Raw genomic sequence first — 25309 nt, forward strand, 5'->3', positions numbered from 1 at the left:
GCTAATAAAAGAAATCTTCCCATTTTCTACAAATAAAATCAAGCAGCCAATGCTCAGAAGGAGAGATGTGGCGAATAATTTTTTGGATCCGAACAAACAAACCATCTTTCACACCCCGCTGTGCCCCATCTGCTGCCGCGGCCACCAACACAAAGTCGAGCAACTGCAGCTGAATTGGGCGGTTTTCTGTCAAATTGCTGTTCTGTGTAAATACAACACATGCATTTCTGTTCCTGAGATATGCTGTTCAATCACACTGATGTTTAAGAGGAGAATGCTGAACCTTTACAGCACAGACGTGTTGAGGTGAGTTTTACACTGCTCGGTGCGTTTGCTGTGAAATTCACCGAGCTGCTGCAGGAGGCCATCCTGTTTGTTTTGGGTTCTACTCAATATAAAGATTATCCCCCGGCTTCACAACACAGAGAGAGCTATATGTCTCCTGAAGGAAAAGGGCTGCTCGATTGGATGGTGGAAAAAAAAAAATTACATATATATAGGCAGGGGAAAATAATAACCAGGTGTAATGGAATCCAATCAACTCCACTATCAGCTGCTCTGAGGCCCTGTGAAATTATACTCCACACCTTTCTGAAAACGGTTTTCCATATGACTTTTAACAAGCCTGGTGGATGCCTGCATATTTCATCAATTACTGTGCAAATGTACCCGGTTCTTGCAAGGAGAGAAACTGACTCACTGCACAGTCTTTACCTGCACTGTTACACTTAAAAACATAGAGACTTCAATTCTTAGAGGAAAAAAAAGGAAGACAGAAAATAAAACTACAATCAAATGTTTCACTAAAATGACCTAAATTAACAACATCAAACAACAATCACAGAAATACTCCAATTGCATTTCACTTCAAGGTTACATATACGTGTTATATGTGTTATAGATGAATTGTTACAGAAGGAGTAGGCAATATCGATAAAGCTGTCCATCATAATTTATGTAATTTTATGTCAATGTACTGTATTATTGTAATATAAGTGTTCTGGAAAATCAATGAAGCATATTGTCTGATCTGTAATTTGTGTCCATATCATCATCATCATCATCATCATCATACTCACCGGTGTTGAAGCCTCTCCCCAGAGCCGGCCAGGGTCGATGGTTCTTCCACAGGTTCCCCAGGTACCAGTCACTCTGGTTCTCCACCAAACCCAGAACCTGCTGACCTGAACACAGCAAACACAACATCATTACTGTTTTTTCAGTCTATACATCTACTTCTTTTCTTTGCTAACTCTAATTCATTTGTTTCATCATCCACTTTCTTTTTGTTTATAGTTATTTATTCTATTATATACTGTGTGAGGTTTGGACTGATGTGATGTGGTGGTTTTCTAAGATCAACATTTCAGTTTACTTTCAATGCTGTATATCTTTAACATGTTATGTTAGGGGCATTTTTATGTTCAGTCATTTTAATTTACTTTCAAATACACTCAAAACAAAGGAAAGGCTGTGGACTTGTTGGACTTGGCCTCCTGTTGCTTTAAATTAAATCTGAGCATTTTGACAAAACCATTATGGTTCTATCCAAGGCCATTTTATCAGAATGGACGCTTTTCTAGTAATATCGACCACTCAAAGCAACAAATTCCTGTCAGCCTTGAGAGAAAGAGACATTCCAGAAGAGATGAGAACCGAAATACAAAACTACATCTAATGTTACCATCAAGAGAAACAACTGACCTCTACTGTAAATTTCAAAAATAAGGATGAAATGTAGAGCTACGAGTAAGGCCAGGCTTATATAAGAAATTTGGCGTAACCTACATTTGAACAGCACAATTCCATCAGCACAACAGAGTCATGTCATGTTCAGCACTCTGCAGCTGAGTTTCTCTTCATACAAGCAACGTACAGCATCAGCCAATATAAGCTCATCAGATATATCAGTATTGTAATTTGGCAGACAGATAATTAAAAACTGCAGCATAGAAATGACAAAGATATATTGGGGTAACTTAAGACAGTGTCTTAACTCCATTACAACATCCAGCAGAGAACACTCGCAAGGTCATTTTTGTGAAAGTCCAGCCTACTACACACTATCCTTATCAGTAACAAATCTGTAGTATTCATGCAATAGCTTTTTGAAACTTAACATGCAGATGATTCACACAGTGTCTACACATTAGCAGAGCAGCAGGAGCAGCTGCGGTGCTGCGTGTGTGTCACACAGGAGGTGTTCGGGCACAGTACTGAGTTCAAGATCAGAGCCCAAAACACAGTCACTGAAGTTACGGGTGTAAAACACAGGAAAATAGAAAAAAATAAGTGTACAAATGCACATTAGGCTGCATTTACAGGCCTATAGCATGAATAGAACATGAGCCATTATGTGTCCTTCGTCGACAGCTGGACTGATGATGACATATCTGTTCTGTCAGACGAGCAGAGACAGCTGAAATGCCTTCTGTGTAAACACAACATAAAGTCCTCCAGGATAGAAGTGCACTATACCCTCTGAACCACTGGACGGCTTTTCATGTGAAACATCTGTGTGCAAAGTGTTGGGTTTTACTGCATACAGCAGCTTTGCACCAATCAAACTAGAATTACTGTCTTGCAGTTGTAATTAGTGTGTGAACTTGAATTATGGCCAATGTGTTGACCTTGACCTTTGATCATTGACCGCCAAATTCCAATCAGTTTATTCTTGAAGCCAAGTGAATGTTTGTGCCGACGCAGAGGCTTTAAAAACAGCAGTAGAAGTGATTTTCGAATAACAAGAGAATGAAAAAAGAAAAACTCAGAGTAGTGTATATGGCATAACTCTGATGAAATTAGCACTGCAAAAAACTGTAGACTACACTGACTTTATTGAGACATTAGCTGACACTGAGGAAATGCTGGCTTCACATCAATAGTAAACAGCACTAACAGCAGATTAAAACTGCAGCAGATCTAAAAACATGGAGGTTACTGACCAAATTGTAATCACACAGACTTAAAAAAGATGAGTCTCGCTGCAGTTTAGATAAATAAAGGTCACTGTATAACTGAGTGTGATTATATTTTAGAACATTTAGACTTTAAAACATATAAGCTCAGTAAAAACATTATTTATTGCTGGTGGTTTTATCTGGAGATAAGAAGATAATTGAGTCATGATCTCCTGATAACAGGCTGTTCTTGGATTCCCTGTAGTTTGGATTGTGTGCAGACAGAAATGGAGGTCAGAGCGGATCAGTAGCAGACACTTCAGGGTCAACTAGCTCAACACAGAGCCAGCAGAAACATAATCCCCACATAAAGTGGGCTTTAATGTCTAAGTCACCGACAAACTGTGAGAGAACACCTCACAAATGACACACCTGCTGCCATGAAGGAACTGAATTCAATACTCCGTCATATGATAAGTTCTGACAAGAATAGGTAAAGAGACGGAATGAAATATAAAGAAAAGATTCAGAGGATGAAGGGACGAGAGGGGAGGGACATGCGTGGGCTTTAGGGTGACAGATTATAGAAGGCACGCTGGGCAGAGATAAAGGTCGAGGAGATAGGTATTAAGGAGGAGATAGGAACCTGGAGAGCGGGCATGGGTGTAGCAGTGGCAGCTTTAATGAAGGCTGTAAAGAAGATTAATGAGAGCTTATTGGAGCAGGCAGCCTTTAGAAAGGCTGCAAAACAAAACAAAAAAAACAAAGAACAGAGATCAGCCATCAAGGTGGCATGATCAATGAGCAGGATCAATTAGAGCTCAGAACAAAACAATGCTCCTTCTACTGGGACACACTTCACAGGTGATTCTACTGTTGTTTGGCCTCATCAATGAAGTGCCTGTTAGTTTGATCTTATTGTCAGTAGTAGCTGGAACAAAAGCTCTATTGCAGATCCCCCTGTTTACATTCTATTTCACATCTTTACAAAGGTTAATCACTTGTTTTATTGCAATTTAGTAATAACCCCGTGTGACTGATTATACTAAATGACATTTTCATTGTGTCGGAATTCTGTGAAAAAGCACAATGTTATTGTATTTAACTCTAGCAACACGTATTCAAAATCAAACCGGCAGTTTACCCAGATTGTATAAACCACTTTGTTTGAAGAGCAAACTGAAATGTGTGCACCTGAAATGTCTTTAATAATTCCTCACTGCACAAGAAACACTGTGTGCACAAATACAGTAAGTGCAGGAGGTCAAAGTTTAAACAGGAGGGTTTCTTGTATTGCAATGCAAGACTTTGGTACAGTTGATATACTACATTTCTACATCCAGCAGACACAGAGCAACATTAACATTCATTTGGAGAAATGGTGAAAAAAAAAAAAAAAAAAAAAAAAGTCCAACATTCATCGCTTTTAGCTCCGTTGTTGGTCACCACCATTTTTTCACCTGCTAAACACTCTACTATGTTCACCTGTTGTGTCTGTCTGAGCAGGTAGTGGACAGTGGGTTTTTAGAGATTTTTCATAGCATTTTTTCAGCTGCTGCTGGAAATAAGGCTGATGAATGCAGCATTTGCACCAATACAATGAGCTGACAGGAGCCTAAAATGCTCCATAAAGCTGAGCAGGACAATAATAATAGTGTCAATAATAATTGTTATTGTTATTGTCATTATTGCCTGCCTTACTTACAAAAATCTGTGACTAAATCCAAACATTCACAATGAGAAAAACTGATGCGCGACTGACTGTGAAGCCTTAACTATATGCTTTCTCAAAAACAGTCATATAGTCAGTTCCCAAGTCAGAGAGCCATGACAGCCAAGAAAAAGGAAACAAAATCAATACAGCTCTACTCTGCTTCACCAAAAAGGAAATGTTCTGCTGTAGAATAATATCTTAAAGAAAATATTCCATCAAAACCAGGCAATTCTTCACACTGCTCTCTGTGTTCAGACAAAGCTGTCAGCCACATCCACTGGATCTGCTTTTTTAATCTTCAAAACAGATTAATTCACATTATGCTCTTTAGTTGCTATTGATCTTGTAATTTACTGACTGGCTATCTGGCCCGTGAGCCCCTGAAGGACTGAAGCCAATACCTGCTATTTAGCAACTGCAGTCTGGATAGAATGTATTACAGAGTTGGATGTAATAGTATGTATGCATGTCCCACTAAGCAAAGTCCTCACACAGCAAACCTCAGGCCATGCACAATCTATTTCCCAGCATGCAGGCAGCTGATGGGGGGAGTTCTTAAATTAGCTGTGGAGAGGTACCAGGAGATCAGTGGGAATTTTCACTGCTGAGTCAGTGGTGCTGATACAAGTAAAGATGAATGCCAGGGTCAGCAGGTCCAACATACACTCTCCGCTCCACCACCTCGTCCTCCCACTGCAACTCACATGTAGCAGTCTTTAACAACAGTATCAGGAGATACACTCAGCAAATGACAACTGAGAAATCTCTTAAATCTCCATTACAACTTTAATTCATCTGGAGTTTTTCAGACATGGTCCATACGAGGGCTGGATAGGTGGATGGATTAAAAGGTCAGTCATTTCAATGTTTGTTTTACACAAGTGAGTAGTTTGGTTTGATATAAAAGAATTGGTTATCAACTCTCTAATGATTTATTCAGGCACAGGGAGAACATGTCAACTCCACACAGAAAAGCCCCGGGCAAACCGGGACATGTACTAACAGTGAGTCAAACAAAAACAGAAATCACTATTAGTCAACCCCTAATGAAGTTTTTTTTTTTAATTCTGTCATGTGAGCATAGGAGACAGAGAGATGTAGGTGTAAGACACAAAACAAGGGTCCCCAGATGGAATCAAACCAGGGGCTATCCAGACACCTAACTAATTCATAGCTCCACACTGATGTCAGCATAGTTGCATTTAAACTGAGTGGATGTTTATGATTTATGGTTTTTGGTAGCTTGTACAAACAAACAAGGTGCAACACGAGACATGTGCCTTTGTAGATAAGGACCAGACATTTGCTTTCTATGTTGTTATTCAAAGTCTATTGCTCTTGTTGTCAGGCTGCTGTCTGTCTCGTGTCACTGTCAACCAATGATACACAAACTTCTCTATTTATACAGAGAACTAACATGATTGTGACGAAATGGGCACCTTCATAAGACCAAAACATAGAATTCTTTTCTGGATACTATCTTTCTCTCCAAACAGAGCTCAGGAAATGCAATTTATGTAGAACAAACAAATCAAAAACCTTAATTTCTCTTATGTTCTCCTAATAATTTACAGGCTTTTTTCTGTCTTTTTCACATTCTGACTTGTCACTGTAGAGTTGCTACTAATGTGTCAGTGGTGTATCCCTGCTTTATTCAGGTGTCCCAATAAGCCCTGGCAGTGCGACAGTGAGTCAGTATGAATACCAGGACCCTGAAACAAAAGCAGCTACATGGAATTCAGCTATTGTTTACAACAGTGCTTTTTACAGTACTGTAACATGCCAAACTGTCTTCTGTGAAAACTTACTTACTTAAAATGTACTTTTCTTAACTTCCAAAGATACGACACAAAAACACAAAGCTTAGAAAAAGCAACAGGTAAAACAAGAGGCTAGTTAGTGAGCTGTCCTGATGGAGCGAGTCACTTTCTCTGTCCCAGGGACCTTGAACGCCAAGTGATCAGCTAAAAAGCGTTTCTGTCACATCAGGGTTGAACTGCTGAATAAGAGCAAAACGATGTCTCATGCTCTTAGAAAACTGCAATACACCTAAGTGTTCTTAATTCAAGGACAGGTAGGGGGGAGGTTACACTGCCAAAGCATCATCTGCCATTAGTTCGTTTGATTGCTGATGACGGGGGATTGAGGGGAAGCATGATGTCATAATGTAGTGCAAGGTGTTGTCATAGTGACTCACTTGCGTTATTAGGGCTGGATGTCATTTTGCATACTAACTGCAGGAGCAGAAAAGATCTGAATAAGATTTCGTCCTTATATCTCATGTACAATTTCATCACCGTCCTTTTGAAAATGTTACAATAAAACCCAGAAACAACACAATCTGAATGAAATCTAAAGGGTGCATGACTACCATTAATATCCACAAAACTGAAGGATTAAGGTTGACGTAGGAGCAGCTGGGGAGAACATTTTCATAATTCAACACTTATTAAGACTCTAGAGACTCTGATACTGTGAAGACAATCTACAAAGCAAACTCTCATCTGCGACGCCTTCCATCATCAATCACCTGCACAATCATGCAATTTCCCATATCCTTCACCTTGTTCCTCTCTCCTCTCTTTGCTGCTTTGGTTCTTTTATTAAAAACAGCCAGGGGCCTAAGAAATCAGCAAGCATGCACTGACTGGATAAATATGTATGTTTAGGTTTGTATTGAAAGTAGGTCTTGGAAAAGCCATGGAAGCTGGAGATATTTCAGTGCTACAGTTCTATACAGCTGTAACTTAATGGTACCTTAGTCTTTCTAGTGTCAACTGTCTTTAAGGGCTCTGACCTCCATTTTCATTGAACTTTGGATTTTCATGAGTGGTTGGTTCATGGTTAATCTACCTTGTCTGTATGAGCAAAGAGAGAATGAGAGTAAAGAAAAAATATGCCTGTAGCTTTGATGAGGGTACTTAGAACTCAGTTTTAATAAAACACTCGCAGCATTACCTGGAAACTGGCCTGAAAACTGTCTTTGGTACTGACTAGCAACAATAGAGGGTGAAGTTTTTTTTACACCACATTTTGTATGACTTTATTAACAGTTTGGCTTTTTTCTGAGCCTTTCCAATAATACAGAAGAAAGTGAAAAAGCTAATAAGTTTATCTTGCAGTAGTTGTTGCTGTAGGAAAGCTATGGAATTGTTAAAATCAGAAGAGGTTTAACCTCTGGGGAACGGAGAGTGAGATTTAGGAATCCCCCAAATAAGGAAAGCTGGTGTCTGAAATGGAAAGGGATCATTGTCTGGGGTGCATCCTGACTGTAGACCTTTTAACATTTCTTGGAACTAGTCTTTGCTTATGGGGCCAAAATGAAGAGTTGTAAACTGTATCTCACATGTGTACCTAGATCTATGAATGTGTGAAACAGTCTGCAATGGGTACTCAGATTTATAAATGTATTTATGAATCTGTGTGTATGATCTATTAGAAAATATGTACTCAAAAAGCTCTGTAAGTGGTCATTAGTGAGTGAAAGTGTAAGCTTCATGGGAGGGACAACTGGAGAATTCTTCAGCTATACATTAGCCACACATCTCAGTTTGCTGTCTTCTTACATGTTACACTGCTGTAATACTAGATGTCTGCATATCTGTCGGTAGATCTTCCAATAGAACATGGCAGTTGTAGTGTCTAACCACCACCAGACAGAAGCGCCTTTTGATTTTCATCTTCACATTGCAGGTCAGTAAAAAAGAAGAGGGGGTTTAATATCCAAAGTTACTAACTCAAGAAGAGACAAATTGTAAAATATTGACCCTCTACAACTCCCCAGGAAAAGAATGATTTCAACAAATTAAGTTCTCTTGTGAAATTGCATTTCAGGAAAGTGAAATGTTAAAGAGTAATTCATCAATTTCATCAGATCCCAACATGAAAGCAGACTGCAATGAATTGGTTTTTGGACTGTGCTTTGATGTATAAGGCTCCTTTCAATTGAAGTCTGGATATTTTGTTTTCTCATTTCTTCACTTTTATCATTCTCTCTCCAAGTTTCAAACTTTCACAAACTTTCCATCTCAGTAAGTTAGACGGTGTCCACAATAAAGTTGCTCTGTGTTGCCAGAGTGACACTGATTAAATAAATTATATACTGGAGTTGCAGTATACAGTATATGACTTCTCCTCAAACAAGAACATTCTGTGGAGTAGACCCTCAGCTGTAACTGTGCACGAGCACTGACAGCTTATTCAGCAGATGGTGAGGTACAGTACTATATCTAACTGACCACCCTCAAATGAGTTTTGCCTCCAGGGAAAGACAACTGTGAAGGAAAAAGCTCCTGTTTGCAGGAGTGCTGTGCCTGAGGCTGAGGGATGCTAGATGGCTTACAATCCCAGTGTCAGTGTACAGGGCTTGTTCCAGCTCATCGGCTTTGTGGAAAGACTTCATCACACCAGTGATGGGCAATTATTGCTTATGTCAATCAAAATGATATCAAGCCAAGGCCCTGTTCAGGGATAAGGTTTGGTCTCCCTTGTGTATGTGTAACTCTCCTCTCTCTGCCTCCATTTCTGCTGTCTCCCATATCAACACAGAAACGTGGGGGTAAATGGTAGATAACAAAGATAAAACAAAGAACGTATAGCTGGTAAAATGGACTCTTTTACACTATTGTCAATGTGTCATCGGCTCCTAAATGGTGATACTTAACTGTGTGATCGCACCAAAAGAGCTGAGGAATGGAAGTGTCTGCAAGCCTTTCATTTCAGTGAGCCTTGGTGATGAGTAGTAGTCAGCACAGCAGCAGTAAGAACTGAACTGCCCATCAAGAGCAATGACTTGATGTCGACCTGAGGATAAATCAAATTATTCTCAATGTGCTGATGCTGCTACAGTTTCAGATATAGATTAGATTTTCTTCCCACTGTAACTCTGCTGTGGGTCAGGAGGTAGAACGGGTCATCAGAAGATCAGCAGTTAGATCCCCTCGATCTCCTCCAGTCCACATGCTGAAGTATCCTTGGGCAAGATACTGAACCCAGAATTGTTGCGAATGTATAATCAGTGTATGAATGTGTGTGTGTGTGTGTGTGTTGCAGCCGTATGCTAATTTTTTTCCCCCCTCATCACTGTACACTCAATACCACATAATGACATAATGATTAGGAATTTATAGCTCTGGTTGCTCCCATCTCTCTTTCCTAACTGTTGACAACCACCGTGCATCATTTTTCTTGTGCTTCTGCACACATGCCACTCATCCACGCGCTGCTTACAGGGCTAACAATTGCTGATTTCCACAACTCACTGTTCATTCCTTTTAGTTTTAAGACATTTGGTTTGTTTATAGTATAAATATTAAAACCTTTAAAGTATAAAACAAAGTATAACCTTTGAATGGATTCCCTCCTTGTCACATGTATGACAATTGGATTCAAGTCAGGGGAAACTTTTGTGTGATTTTAGTGTTTGGGAAATTTCTCTCCTGTACAGCTTCCCACGACTCATCATTAAGTATTTGGGTATACAAACTTCCATTCCCAGTGCAATCTATACATGTCCATTTTTTGCACTCATGACGATTGGCACTATGCGGTGAGTGTGTATGCACTGTGGCAGTAATGGTCAAGCCCACGCTAAACCTGATGGACTCCATCGGATCCAGACAAACGTTCATCTGTTTCATCTGACTAAATGTGCTGCCAACATTCATCAGACTGCTGTTAATGTTCTTTGGCAAAGCTTAGTTTAATGTCACGTAGTTTAGTGCTGTTTCGTAAGCAATGGTTTTCTTCTTGGACACTGTCCGTGGAGGTTGACATCACGCAGTGCTCTTCACACTGTCTGATCTGCCACTGAGACATCAATTCCCACAGATAATCCTTGTGCTGACTCAGAAGCACTGACCCAGCGAATTGTAAAGTAAAGCAAATTGTGCACTGGTGCCATAGTATGGCTCTCCCCGTACCCCCCTCCCCACAGCTGAATCTGTGTTCTGGTTTATGTATTTTCAGCAGCCTACTGATGCCCTCTCCCATATTTATGAGTGTGGTTTCTTGTTTGTTCAGGCAGTTCCTTACCGTGTGGACCAGAGTTATATTATACAAAAGCCAAGCCAAAACTGAGACAGCTGGTGTCCACAGGTTACAGGTTATAGGCTTCTTAATGCAGTTTGCTTTAACTGGAGATCACAGGTCTCTCTTGTTCTATTGAGGTTGTACTTTGGTGCCTGTATTTTCAATGAAGTCTATATAGCCTGTTTATTTTTGATTTTGTATAAGATCAAACACCTTGCACCTTTTAAATAATACCATCGTAGTGTGGTACAATTTTTACATGTGCCTGTAGGAAACTGCTCACATGTGAATATTAGTTAAATGTATTCATATGTCAGAGTAGATGTAGAGAGAAAGCAACACAGACACAGACAGAGATGTAGAGCCTGTGTTGGCATGATAAATTCGATTCATGAGTCTTGTTCAGTCCAAACACTTTCTCCTTCCTGACAGAAATTCCTCTGTGCTCTTGGACCTCTCAGAAACACTGTGTTGATGACAGTGTTTGCTATGCATAGAATTTATTTAGCATCTACAAGCAAATAAATCTGCCCCCACATGGAGATTTTTTTCTTGTATTTATTTATTTATTTTTTTCGTTTCAAAAGTCAAAGTAACTTGAGGCTGGTTGTGGGCAGTCCTTCCTTTTTCGCTCTTGTAGCAGACAAGCAGCTTTCAACTGCATCTCACAATGTTCACTAGTGGAAAGAGTTTGCTCAGTTGCCATGGAGACGGCTCAGATGTCTCATTTGACCTCAGTTTGAGACTAAAGAGCAGTGTTTTGCCCTTATTCATACCAGTGGCTGAGATGCCCTAGTCTAAGGCAATTAAGGCCTCTGCATACTTCAGATAAAATGCCTATTGTGTCATCCACGGTATGAGAAAGCTGTGTACGTATTTACAACATGAAGTCCTTCCCGTAGACATTGTCTGTGTGAAATTTTATCCTATTTGGAACATCTCACCACGTGGAGAGTGCTAACACACACTGTAGACAGAATTATTGGAAAGAGATGGGAGATGCAGTGGGAGGTGCTCAGAAGGAGGCTACGGCAGCAGGCTTTTCACCCCACCTTGCAGTGTGGCCATTTGGCACAGGTAGACACACTTTTACCTTCAGATGTGATCAAACAGCATATCACACGACCTAGTTTGTTTGAAGCATACCGAGGCCCTTAACCCCTGACTGTTCCAGTGGAGTTGGTCAGCGGCAAACAAATAAGACTGTGCTGCATGGCTCCAGAATAACTTTTTACTTTGGTTGTACTGGTACGCCTGTTTCATTTAAGTGAACCAGTTCATAAATTAAGTGCATTCAGTTTTTTTCACTGCACCTTTGGGCTGCAATAATGCCCGTCAGTTCCCATACACATTTGTAATATCTTAACACATTATGTAAATGATTGTAGACATGAATAAAGGTGCAGTACTTGCAAGTACACTGCTGGCAACAAGTACCTTGTTGGCTATTTTGTCATATGTAAGTCACAAATTGGACAAGCCATTCTTCAGCATATGTTTCATACATCCTCTATAGCTCACCCATGGTAAATACAGAAATGACAAATGCTTGTAAAGAAATGTGATGTTGTTAACTATGGTAAGTGTGTAAGAACTAAACTCTAGAGTCACAAGAGTAAAAAGGGGGAGATTGATAACAGTTAAACAAAGGAAAACAATAAGTTACAGTAGACTTTCTGACAAATGTGTTCTAATGTGAGATTTACCTAAATTGAAAGAGTGATTTTCAAGTGTACTTGAACAGTGGCCTCCCCTTGCAGACACCAAAAAAAATCCCCAAAGCTGGTTTTGAAGTTGCTTTAGATAAAAGCGTCTGCTGAATGAGTAAAATGTAATGTAAATGTAAAATGTATACTCATTCATTTGTCTGACTACAGAAACAGTTAGATATGTACATGGGAACAAGTAAATTGGGAGTTCAGCAGCAACATTCTAGAAAAGATACAAATCTTTTCACATGAAAACAGTGTTTTAAAATTTAGACGGCTTGATGCAGATGGAGTTAATACTCCAGAAGTACAAATTTTGATGTAAATTGTGGTAATCAGGAGCAAATCTATGCTGCTGCTCCAACTGCTGACTGTATGGGTGAGCAGCCAAAGTACAATGACTAACTTCCCATTGTTTTGTTAATATATACATAACAATGTCTTTACATGTCACAATGCAAAGTGTTATTGAAAAGTGCACCTCAATGGAAGTGAAAACTTCCTGGATGGATGGAAATTGCTGTATGTCTCTCAGTTTTGTAGAAGAATACTTTATGAAGAGAAATGTACCTGGGCTCTACACACAGCTCCTGTGAGATGTTTGAGAATGAATGAAACAGAACAGAAACAGTCTGTTCAACCTCCTCCTCCACATCTACATCTGACCTCAGCCTGCTTGCCCTCTCCCTCTTGGTACACACCCTCACAGGCCTCAAATTTGTCAAAGTGGCAAGGGTCATGGATTGTACTCCCTGGAGGCCATGGTGTATGGGAATGAGACTAAAATGAAATATGAGGTCTTGAATGGAGAGCTAATTTCCCTGGGGTTCTACACCTAACTCCACAGTATCTGCTGATTAGAATAGGGGGGTTAACTCTTAATAAATTCCAGGCAGGCACCAGTGATTTCTGACAATGGATGGATAAATGGTGTATGCCACCATCTTTGAGTGGCCCTGGAGCCCATTAGCAAAGAACATACAATCAGTGGTGAGGGAAAAAAGTAGCACACATTCAATGTTTCACCTTCCTGATAGCCACCAGGCTTATACAGAGAACACAGGAGAGAGGCTGAAAGAAAAGGCCTTAAGGTGAGCACGAAAAATAATCCATAAAATAGACATAGCAATTAATTGCCAATGTGACCAAACCAGCTGTGAAATATGGGGTCCATTCTGCCAACGATTACAGAGGATTGAGCAAGCATGCTCTGCATGCAGAGTTCTGTAGGGCTGCATTAAGTATTTTGAGAATAACATCAACCAAAGCATGCAGGGAATACAGATGATGTTCCCTATCATCTAAATCAATAAACGGTGACTTAACTGAGCATCATGTTGAGTTAACTTATCTTTTTAAGGCAACCAGGTTACGTTTTCAGGAATAGTTAATCTTAGTTGTAATGTTAATTTTAAAAAACTCTACTGCATAATTTGCTCCCCAAATTAAGTTTCTACTTTCTAAAAGTACTACATAAAATTGATTCATCAACATCAAGGAACATTCAGAATGCTATTTAACTTCATTGCAACACTAACAGAGGCCTGTTTGGTATGAATCTGATTTGACCAGTCCTGGCATTACAGACATGCCATTGTTTCCCTGTGTTATAAATTATCATATTTTATTAAGAAACCTTGTATATACCTTAAACCTTCTTGTGTTCTTGTTGAGCTATTACTTCCTGGTTCCCAAGACCCTAAGGAGCACCTGCATGGATGACTTCTGCTCTGTGGCACTCATATCAGTGGCTATGACATGCCTGGAGAAGCTGGTGTTAAGATCTAAAGACACCACCCACCTGAAAACCGCAGACTCCTGGTAGTCTGCCCACCACTGGAACAGGTCAGCGGATGATAAGGTAACTCCTGCCCTGGAACATTTGGACCTCCATATGCATGCTCTTCTTGGACTATAGCTCAGCTTTAAACTCCATCTGGTCCACAAAGCTTATTGTCTGGCAGACCTCGGGTTGCCCACCTCCAACTGTAACTAGATACTGGACTTTCTAATGGACTTAGCACCAGAGGTGAGACTGGGTAACAGGATACCTCTAAGCTCATGCTGAGCACAGGAAACTCCCAAGACTGTTGTCTGATTCCAACACTATACATCACACACTGGGAAAGGAAAGCTCTCAAATGGGTGACCCTAAGGACTTGCATGATGACAGGGTGGGTCAGCGACTCTCAGGACCATCTCCAAGAGGTTAAATACCTGGGACTCCCCAACCAGTTTTTAGAACTGAGGAAGCCTTTCAGGAGAGAGGTGAAACATCTTCAGGAAACCTAAAAGAAGTCCAGTTGCGTTCAACTTTAGCACTTAAGACAACAATGACCTGGATGACTAACATCTCGAACAGGTCATTAAAATTACAGAAAACATAACTGGCTCTTGTCTTCATTCCACAGTGTCCCCCATAAAGATCAAAGAAGGTATTCACATCTGACACCAGAGACCATCTTTGAACAGAGAGCCCCCCCACGTACAACAGCCTGTATCACAACTGATCTCCATGACAACTGCTCACTGATGAAGACTGTGAGATATAGTTGAATGTTCAAGAAAAAGTCAGTGGGTGGATATTGATTTATTGCTCTATTTATCTATTCATTTGCTAAACTGCATTGTTTAGGATCATTCTGTAGCAATATTGTTTTCAGGAAAGTGATGTCAATAAAGTTGTTAAAAAGACTGAAATAAGAAGCTGAGGACTTCAATATATCCCACTGAAACTGAGATACTTTGCCACAGAATAAAGCTGAGATCAGACTGGGTAACTTAAGCAACAATTCTAGGCTCTAATGAGGGAGGTACTTCCAACAACAAACATACCAAGAACAGAGAAATGTTTGAATACAGTCAAAACAGAAAGTTTGAAAGTGGGATGATAGAGAGAAAAGATGGTGAAAACTTGAGGAAGTAGTGTTGGTACATGGAAGAAGGTGAGTGAGAAGGGTTGAGAGAAGATCCCAGCAGGGAGCTGCAACAGCAGCACTATTACCTGAGCAGGAGATATCAGGATGAGCTGCTGTCTACAGACTGGAGAAGATCTTCACAAAGACAGACTGTGATTATAGCTTAGACCAAACTAAAGGTTAGAAGTCAGATACGTGTCTAAGTCACCTGTTTCACAAAGCTATTTAGTAGGATTCATTTACCATTAATTCTGGGTAAATGAATTAAGCAGTTAGCCTAGGTGGTAGGGTGGTTAACTTTTTAGGCTTTAAATAAGTCAGACTTTATTTTCATGAAAATATCTAACTTCTATTGAACAAATCTAAGAGCCAAATTAAGACTGGGTTTACACTAAAAAGACCAGTCTCTTAGACAGGGCCCTTTCCATTTATTTGTAACCCCATGTTTTTCCTTTCCACTGTCGCCTAGTGCTTGCTCATGGTGGGATTTGTTGGGTCTCTCTCTGTAAATACCTATTTTAAAGAGTCTGGTCTAGACCTGCTCTATATGAACAGTGCCTTGAGATGACTTTTGTTGTGATATGGCGCTATATAAAACTGAATTGAATTGAGTTGAATTGAATGACATGTATTAATACATGCCTGCTTTGAACAGCCTTCATATACTGGTGGGCTTATATTAGGCTGATAATGTTAATGACCAGATAAAATAAGAGCTGTGCTGACTGAATCATGGCACTGTATCAACTCTCATAAGTATTTATAAGCTTGTATATCAGCTGGTTAATTAAAGAAGGCTGAAGAATAAGTAACATTTATTAAGTGTGTCTTAGTGGATTGTTATAATATCTTAAATATAATGGTAATAGACAGTCCAGCCAGACAAAACAGCAAAAGGAGTGGGTGGCAGAGGTGCTACATTGGAGTCGACTGTTAATTAAGATTGATCCAAACCCCTGCTGGCTGCGCTGCGCTATAGGACAGCACTACCCATAAATCTTTGAAGTGACTCACCACCGCCTCCTCCCTCCTCCTGCCTATGTGCCTTCCTCAATCTTTACTCCTGCCTCTCTTCCCTACCTCCCAGAGATATACTCACAGGAAGGTGTCCTATTGCCTCCACACCTCCTGCCTGTCCTCTAGTAAGGATAGAGGATAGGATACCATCAAGGTCTAACTGTTAAAAGAAGTGCTTGTCTGATTGTCTGACAGCATTTGAAACCCTTTTTCCAATGGCACAATCTGGTGGGGCTGTGTCCGATAATATCAGTACATCCTGGAACAGAGCTCATTCATACAACATGTTATTTGAGCATGCTGGAGGTGTTTATGGCTGTTTTGATCAGCCATGCGGGAAGGCTGAGTGAGGTCACCGACCACATCTAAAAATCTGCACTAAAGCTGGTGACACTAAAGCGTTATGCACTTCACATGAACACTGTAGTTCATGAAAAGATGGACAGCTCATTACAGAACCACCACCTGTATAACATAGTTTCTATCCAGCTGATTCCAACCAGATATTGATTCAACATCAATCCCACATAGTGAGTCATGGTGGTGATTTTCTCCATGAGTTATGAGTCAGCCATTGTTGGAGAACATGTAAGGAGAGAAGAGATTACAAAGATCGACAAGCCCACCTCTGAACAAACAGCTGTTCTGACAGACCTGTATTGTGACTATGACTTGCCATCAGGTGAACCACACTTACATCAACTTCTACTATTAATAAACTAATCAGTTCAGCACTGTAATCACTCTGCACTATGATCACAAGTGTTTGTGCTACATCCTGTGTTCAACTGGTGGAAGGGCCAACTGGGGCAAAATATCTCCTCCCTTAAACCCAAAAGCTGCGTCTTGTCCTATTGGGCTCAACACATGTATCTGCGTTGGTGACAAATGTTCTGCTTTTAAAAGTCTCTGTGTTCAGTTCTCAGTTCTTTTGATATCAGTCTTATTGTACAGTTACTAATCAGCCGTATCAGAGCTGTGTTAAGGTTGACAGTAAAAGTTATTCACCAGCAAGTCAGATGTGTGCCCTGTGTGCCTGTTACTGTTACTGACAGAGGGGCATCAGCACCTGGGCTCATTAGCAACCCTGGTCCACCTGGGTCCTGTATGTCAGGTTTATTCAGTCTTTTACATAAAATAATTTGTTATTTGACTTTGTTGTGTGTGTCTCCCTTTTCCGTCAAGGCGTGTGTGTGACCTGGTTTGTGACAGCCAACCCGTGCCTTAACAGGATTTGTCAACTAGAAAATATCTCATCCAATCATCTTGTGGTTGCTAGTGTTGATGGCTGCAGTATCTTAATTATTCATATCATTCATTATTCATTAAAGTGGTCAAATGTTACAGTGCAATGAAAAACACAGATTACTCAAAACAACCTTTGTAAAGGCTTACAAGGCCATACTGGTCAAATCCTTGGTAGAATATTCATGTATATACAGTCAACATGAACAGACTTAGAAAACAGCAGCTGTGTTACCTTTGAACTTGTGGAAGACGGCCCAGAGTTCGGCAATATCAGTGGCAAAGGTAATATCTGTGTCCAAAACGATGACTCTCTGCAGATTGGACGGCAGTGTCTTGGTGAGCACCAGTTTCATCAGACCGTAGATCCCAGAGTAATGTTTGTTAGGGATCCAGGACACCTCAGACTGAAACACACCAACAGGGCTGGGGTCATTTGCTGTTCAACTGACTGAATTTTAAAAATGTGTAGTTTACATAACATCATTGTTAAAGATGGTTTACAGAGCTCATGACCTCTCAGAGGAAATAAAGCAGATAGTGGCCAGATCATCAGACACTACAGGGTAGACAGTGCAGCTGAATGCAACTCTACTGCAGAGTATTTCTGGGGGAGTGTGGGAGTTAGTGAGGCAAAGGGGAGTTGGTGTTCCTCACCTTCAGCTCATCTGCATCATAGAAGTCGACCCTGACGGCAGGAACCATCCAGGTATGGAACAGAGAGGACAGGATCTGCTGAGCAATGGAGTCTGTGATGAAATGGAAATGTAGGGGGTTCCGCCTGTGGACACACACACACACACACACACACACACACACACACACAAAAGCTGAATTAGTCCAATGTTCTTTCACAGAAACATCTGATCGCATATTTCCTGAACTCAAACACATTCACACTGGGAATTCTCTGCCACAGCTCAATTAAAAAGTCCAACTGTCTGTTTCATAAATTCAGGAAAACTGTGTGAATTAAAGCGGAACAATGTCTGCACTGACTGGAAAGGAAAACTATTCTGAGAAACAACATCTACCTGTCCATGACCTGCAGACAGTCTCTCTTACTCTGACATTCTCACATCATATTGATGTTAATTCATGTGTGTTATCCCTGTTAAATTAATAAAGGAAATTCGATCACTAGGTTACATCTGCATAACTTGTTGTCATTTCATTGTAGATCAGGATTTGTTTATTTTTTATAATACATTGAAACAGTGTTAAAATCAACTCTAATGTGAAAATGTATCTGCACTTAAAGGTTTATCAAAACACTGGTGTCAGTGACAGTTCTTTATAGCTGGTGATATTCTATATTGCCTTATTATCAACAAATCCTCTGTGCAGAACCAAAGCCACAATGAACAAATCCCATTAAAAAGTTTGTGTGTGTATCCATAGCCTCATATATCTTAGTCCTCTGAGCCATAGAGCACCACTATCCAAAACTATTACACATCAGGAGGAAGACGACACACTGCTGCACTGGGTGACATGCTCCCTCATCAGCAGGAACACCAACACTGTAGTTAATTTGACTGCTTCCCCAAATACTTAATACAGCACCAAATGTGGACTAATCTGCCCCTGAAAATAGTCGCCAACAAATGTACCATTCCCTCTTGTTTGAATAATGCGTGTTATGATTTATGGTTTTTGTAGGAGCCAAAGTTTATGATTTATGAATTCTAAAACTTCTTTGAGTTGGGCCCATCTAGTGGCCAGGAGCCAGACTGATAAAGGCCAAGGATGCTGACCTGAAGAGCATGGTTAGAGCAGGAAGTCTTTTGAACTCACTTCCTAAGTCCTGGCAGCCACAGACAATGTTCATCCCTTTCTTTTCTTTCATTAGAGATTCTTTAGATTATCTTTAGAATCCTTATTTTTAGTCAAGCTTTGGCATCTTGAATACTGTGTTCATTCATTTTTAATAAATAGTTCTTCATTTTTTGGACATCCTTTTTTGGACCTTGGATTATTTTCATGTGGAGCGTCAGGACATTTTTGCTCAGCTACCATAGTAGTTATCAAATAGAACAATAGACCAGGAATAACCACTACAGTTATTTTATGATTCGCGTCTTCAGGAACTGGGCCTTGAGTTACTCAACTTTAATAATATACATAATTTGGGGATACAGAGAGGAGGACCAAAGCTTCATCCAGAGAAGACTATACACTCTGTATCTTACATCAGCACACACACACATAAGGACATGCAGTGTGCAAAATAGGTATTCAGGACATTCAAATCAGGTCAAGAGATGGTGACACTGAAATGAGGATGTGAGCACCCCAGGACATCTTGTGCTGAATGACTCTGGGAATGAATGTGTCAGCTGCACTTGCTCAATAAGTACTGGAAGCTGGGAGCTGTCAAAATGTATCGGAACTCTGGTTCCATACAAGCTGTCAGCCACAGCAGTACAGATACAGAGGGTCTTCACATCCACAGCAACAAGATATTTACTGGATGCTTGGGATTATGTCGATAAGTAGGTAAATATGACAAGTACATCCTGATTATCGGGGCTGGAGCTGTGATAATCTAATCACCTAATCTTCATAATGCAATGCTGGTTTCACTGACTCTCAGAGCGGACGCAGAGTCTGATTAATTGTGCTCACATTGACTGAGACAGGAGTGAAGGATTGTCCTGATTGATCCGGTGTGCTCTCTCCCAATACCAATATACCAATTTCAGTACCAAAGTCAGGGCACTGCATATGCCACTCATAAACTCTCTCATCAGACTGTGTTAGTTTTACCATAATATGCTAAAATTGTATGAATACAAACACACCATCACATCCAACTTATCTACAACATAAAAACAGGTCCCCACCCTATACAGGAGCAACACACCCTGACTGAAAGACACAGAGAACAAAACATATGACAAGACCACATCTCCTTGTAGGAGTTTTTAATCTGATTGTGATCTTCCTGCATCTTACTGTGATCATTTTGTGTATCTGAGGTTGTTGTATATAATCATTGCAAGGCTTCATCTTTCACAGCAGAAACCAACACTTATCTGCAAAAAAGTCAGTCCACCCTCCTTTCTAAGCCACTGCCCTTTATTGTGCTTTGTTCAACATGATAAAATCTATTTCATCCATGTACTTTTTTTCAAAGCAACGTCTAGACAGAGAGCCAATAATGTCTGAATCTGGTTGGAGAAAAACAGTTTTTGGTAGTGTTGTTATCTCTGAATAGCAATGGCAACACTTTCAGTTTAATGCATTTTTAGTGAAGCATAGGGATTGAAGAGTTGGTATCAGCAGTAGCCCACATTAGGTCATCAGCAAATAAACATAAATGAATGAAGTTTCAGCTGCAATAATGCCACTCAAGTGACAGAGTGAAGGCTAACACAGGTGCCATAAATACTCATCATGACTGAATAAATGCAGCTCACAGCAGAAAGACCAAATTACATAATGTAGACTGATGGTCTCTTAATAATGTCAATACGAGTACAGACACGGATGCACCAGTGGATCGCATTGGTACATCAAGTGCAAATGAAATTTCTTAAGGCAGGGTCAACTGAAAAACAAAATACAATCTGTTTGGTTTGGTCTATATCAAGAATTACTAGGCTCAACTTTTTCTCTGTTTGGCTTTCCCTTCACACTAAATAATTACCCAGCCATGAAAACCACTCAGAGGTGTTTCTGGTCTAACTTTGAAGTGTGGACGGGGAAAACTTCTCACAGCAACTTTAACAAGCAGCTACTTCTGTAATGACTTACACAGAATGTCAATCAATCTGATCCCACAATAGGAAAGCAGTCATTAATATCTTTCTGTTTCTTTTCACCTTCTAATGGAAAAAGAATGCAAAACAGTTAACCTATATAAGCTGTTGCTGATCTGGTGGCCCATAGGCAGAGCAGGTAGGGAAGGTAGGGGAAAGACAGTAGTCATGGTTTAGAGAAACCACTGTTGACTTTTGGTGGGAGATGAGATGTGAACAGTGTCTGGTATCAAACTCTTTGTACGTCCAACTATTCACCCCCACTTCCTCCCTAAAAGGTTTTGTAGCACTTTAACAACACTGTATTACTTCAGTATATGGTTCTAACAAATAAGAGTTATCATTAGTACAACCACAAGAGGTCACATAACTCATTTAAAGCTTTTAAAGAGACGACTGATGCCAATGTCGTTTTTCTGCTGAGGACAGTATCGGATTATCCCGACAGGACGTACAGAGCTGCTGTTGGACATATCAGAATGATGAGAGGCCCTGCAGCCTGACTGAGTACAGCAGAATGAGGACATCTTTCAGGTGGAACAGCATCAGTCACACAATGAGCAATTCCACAGGGCTCTCCATTACTGAGGCAAGAGATGAACTGATGGCAAATACATGATTTACAGTGTGGGCTAAACAACATACCACTGCTGGAAATTAACTGGCAGTATAGTGACTAAAAAAAATGGAATACCAAGTGATATATACTGCATCATTTAAATCTAGTTTCACAGGGAATTTATGGCATATTCAATATTGTATTACAAATGGACACCATAGGGAAGAAATACAGCTAGCGGGACTATCTGATAAAAGCTGTAGGTCATCTTGTTGCAGGGTCAACTATGTTTGACAATCAGTGTCCCATGTCCCATTCTTTCAGTCACCCAGCAGGATTCCCCACGCTATCAGGCAGACCAACAGGCCAACCTCTCAGGCATCTTTCCTCTCACATATTTGTCACTCAACTGCAAAACGAGAGTGAGTCAACATTTAAACATCCCTGCTGGTTAAACACAGCCTGCAGGGGTTGGCATATTAGCTATGCTGCTAGTGATCTGTTCCCAAACAGATATATCTCCCAAATCATCACTACAATTTGATAAATTAGGGGGAAGTGATTGAACTCTACCTCACTGCATGAGTCATACTTTACAAACGCATCATATTTGTTTTACACTTACAGCAGTATTTCGTAAACCTAATCTGGGGTTGAAACTAAACTCCTTGCACTTCCAATCTTAAGGCACAGTGTCTCAATGTCTTCTTCTCAGACTTACAGAAAAATAATTTGTATTGCTGTTTTGGTTGCATCTTAAGGCCTCTAACTATTTTCATTATCAAACCATGTTGGTGACGCATTCTGTGTCCAAATAATCATGGATTTGATATTTGGGAGTCAGTAAGCTACAGCTGTGATTTCAGTGTTTCAGAAACAACATTTCATATCTTGTGCTGCTCATCACATTTGTCAAATTGTAGCTAAAGAAATAATCAGCTGATTTCTGTAAAGAAACAATCAACTGTCCAATCACAGCTTGGGCGCAGAGCATGACTGCAGCTTATAACTGCCGACATGAGCTGATGGCCGAGGCAGACAACCTTCCACTATAAAGCAGTTTCCTGTGGGCCAGCTACCATGAGGGACACTAATACTGATGCATTTGTGATTCTCTTTGTTGTCCTTTTACCAAATGTTTTCATTATGTATAACACATTACACACATACATTTACATTTCACTTTGGGCCTGATTGATTTGTTTTCATTTACTGTAGTCATTTTTAATATTTCATAATTTTAAGGTTTATGAGGGCTGAGTTGAAGTTCTACAGAAAGTGTTTTCATATGATTTGTAACAAAAGGAAAGTGAAATCACAGGGAGGAATAAACTGATTCTGGCATCTGAGTGTTGACTCTGAGAGAGAGGGCTGTCATTTTTAATTCAAACCGCCTCAGCTGGTTAAAAGTTCATTTATTATTGACGCAGTTGAATTAGATTTTTATTCAAAATCATTCGGACATTTTAGCATAATCAAGATTTTAAAAAAGCACAACAATAGTTAGACTCATATGATTGAATCAGGAAGAATATTAACCTGATGGATAGAGTAAAATAGGAATGTGCATTGTGAAAATAAATGTCACAGTCTGTGTCTGCCAGCAGGCATTAAAAGCTAAGCTTCTATGGTTATAAAATGAAATTATAACTGCACTTATGATTAATTCACCTGCAACTCTAGAGCTAATTAACAAGTAGTGCTGTTAGAAGCTGTGATGCTGAATGCACACTGACTGATTACTAATGGATCCTCCATCTCCAATGCATAATAAACCATTCATTATTCATGTTTACATAAGACTAATAGCACATACCGAACATCAAGTGATGTTTCACACTGTTTAAAAGTTAAGTGCTCCCATGTCAAATTATAGCCCTGCAACAGACTGGTGATCTGTCCAGGGTGTACTCTGCCTCTCACCCAGTGTCAGCTGGGATAGGCTCCAGCCCTGTGTGACCCTTACAGGATAAGTGGTATCGATAATGGATGGATGGATGCTTGTCAAATGATGTGAGGGGAGGCATGTCTTTCCCATGCTTCAGGTCTGACATGAGGGCTCTGTCATATGTAACAGGTTTGCTGCCTTGCTCAGAGTGGCTTTGTTACATTCACATATTGAGTCTTTATGCTGAAGTGCTAAAAATAAAACCAGAGATGTAACTCATCTGTTATATACAGATATGGTTCAGAACTTTTAAACATTTGGTACCCTCTGACTCTCTCAGTTTACTGATGAATTTAATATATAATATCATATAATTTTCACAATCGAACAACACTTTCTCACTGTGCTACACTACAAGGAAACTGAATCCTGTATGTATTACCACCCAAAATGCATTTGCTGTTGCAAATGAGTTGTATATAAATGTCATTTCTAATGACAGTGTTAGCGTAAGATGGATAAGAAGCTTTGCTGTACCTGTGGAAAAGGACTGATTTCACCAGCGTCACCACATCTCGACTTGCATTGTAACCTGCACATACGATGGCCACATGGATGGTCTGTGGAGAAAAATTAGTAAAGGATTAGAAGAAATATACTGTAAAAATTATATTTCCAAACAGGTTTGAAAGAGATGAATTCATTCTGCATTAGCAGATTTGAGAAGACAGTGTTTATAGTCAAATGATACACTGGAAGATTAATTGACTTACATCAAATTATCGGGGAAGGAACTGTGATCAACCATTGTAATATCAAGTCCGCTTCTTATGGTCTGTTATCTTGCTGTCACACATTCTTCAGTATTGTTTACCTCAGGCTTGACTGTGACTATGATGCTACATTTTTAGTCAGCAGTCCATTTCTGCCCAGTTTCTTTACTGAAATGAGAAAATTGCTATGTATACTGTGTATATACACTAGTGTATAGTGTATAATTCAAAAGTGTATAGTGTATAATTAAAAATATTTCGTATAAGTATTCACTATTTACCATATTCCTGTTAAGTTTACTGTGAATTATAATTTCTCATTATCATATATTAGGGGTTGTGACCAAATGATGAGTGATTTTTATTGATGAAGATGTTGGAATTTCACCGGCTGGGCCTCATGAATTTATTCCTCTGCCCCTTTCCAGGTTCCTCTTGAATTGCTCATTGCTTAGTCGAAGACTAGTTACCCTAGGTTCACCCAACTTGCCATTTCAAATTCTACCTCAATTGGTGGTTTCTTAAAAATGATCTCTACTCATTTCTATAACATGACTTTCAGGCAATGTTGTAGAAATGAGCAGAAATCATATCTTGCTATATTGTCTGTCCTTAGTGAAGGATTTCACCACATTTCCTTTAGCTGATTTTAAACGATATGTTAAAATCATAATGGACTTCTCCCTCACAGCCTCGGGTTATGGCTACAATTTTAGCCCTGACTGTCTCTCCCTGATGCCAGCTTGACATGTCAAAACTCCATGTGTCTTTTCTTCTCCCTTCTCAGAGTTT

The 25309-nt window shown here is 39.9% G+C and overlaps 1 protein-coding gene across 2 annotated transcripts in view; it reads right to left on the reverse strand.

Moving 5' to 3' along the window:
- Window positions 1–25309, reverse strand: part of large1 (LARGE xylosyl- and glucuronyltransferase 1) — a 79569-nt gene that overhangs the window by 21945 nt on the left and 32315 nt on the right. For both annotated transcript variants that reach the window (XM_018697217.2, XM_018697216.2), the window contains 4 exons: window positions 24282–24364; window positions 18191–18314; window positions 17769–17940; window positions 1080–1184 (listed from right to left, as the gene is read on the reverse strand). In XM_018697217.2, coding sequence (XP_018552733.1) covers window positions 1080–1184; window positions 17769–17940; window positions 18191–18314; window positions 24282–24364 — 484 coding nt within the window. The remainder of the gene's footprint in view (window positions 1–1079; window positions 1185–17768; window positions 17941–18190; window positions 18315–24281; window positions 24365–25309) is intronic.

This window comes from Lates calcarifer, linkage group LG18 (genome assembly GCF_001640805.2).
Source record: "Lates calcarifer isolate ASB-BC8 linkage group LG18, TLL_Latcal_v3, whole genome shotgun sequence".
Lineage (NCBI taxonomy): Eukaryota > Metazoa > Chordata > Actinopteri > Centropomidae > Lates > Lates calcarifer.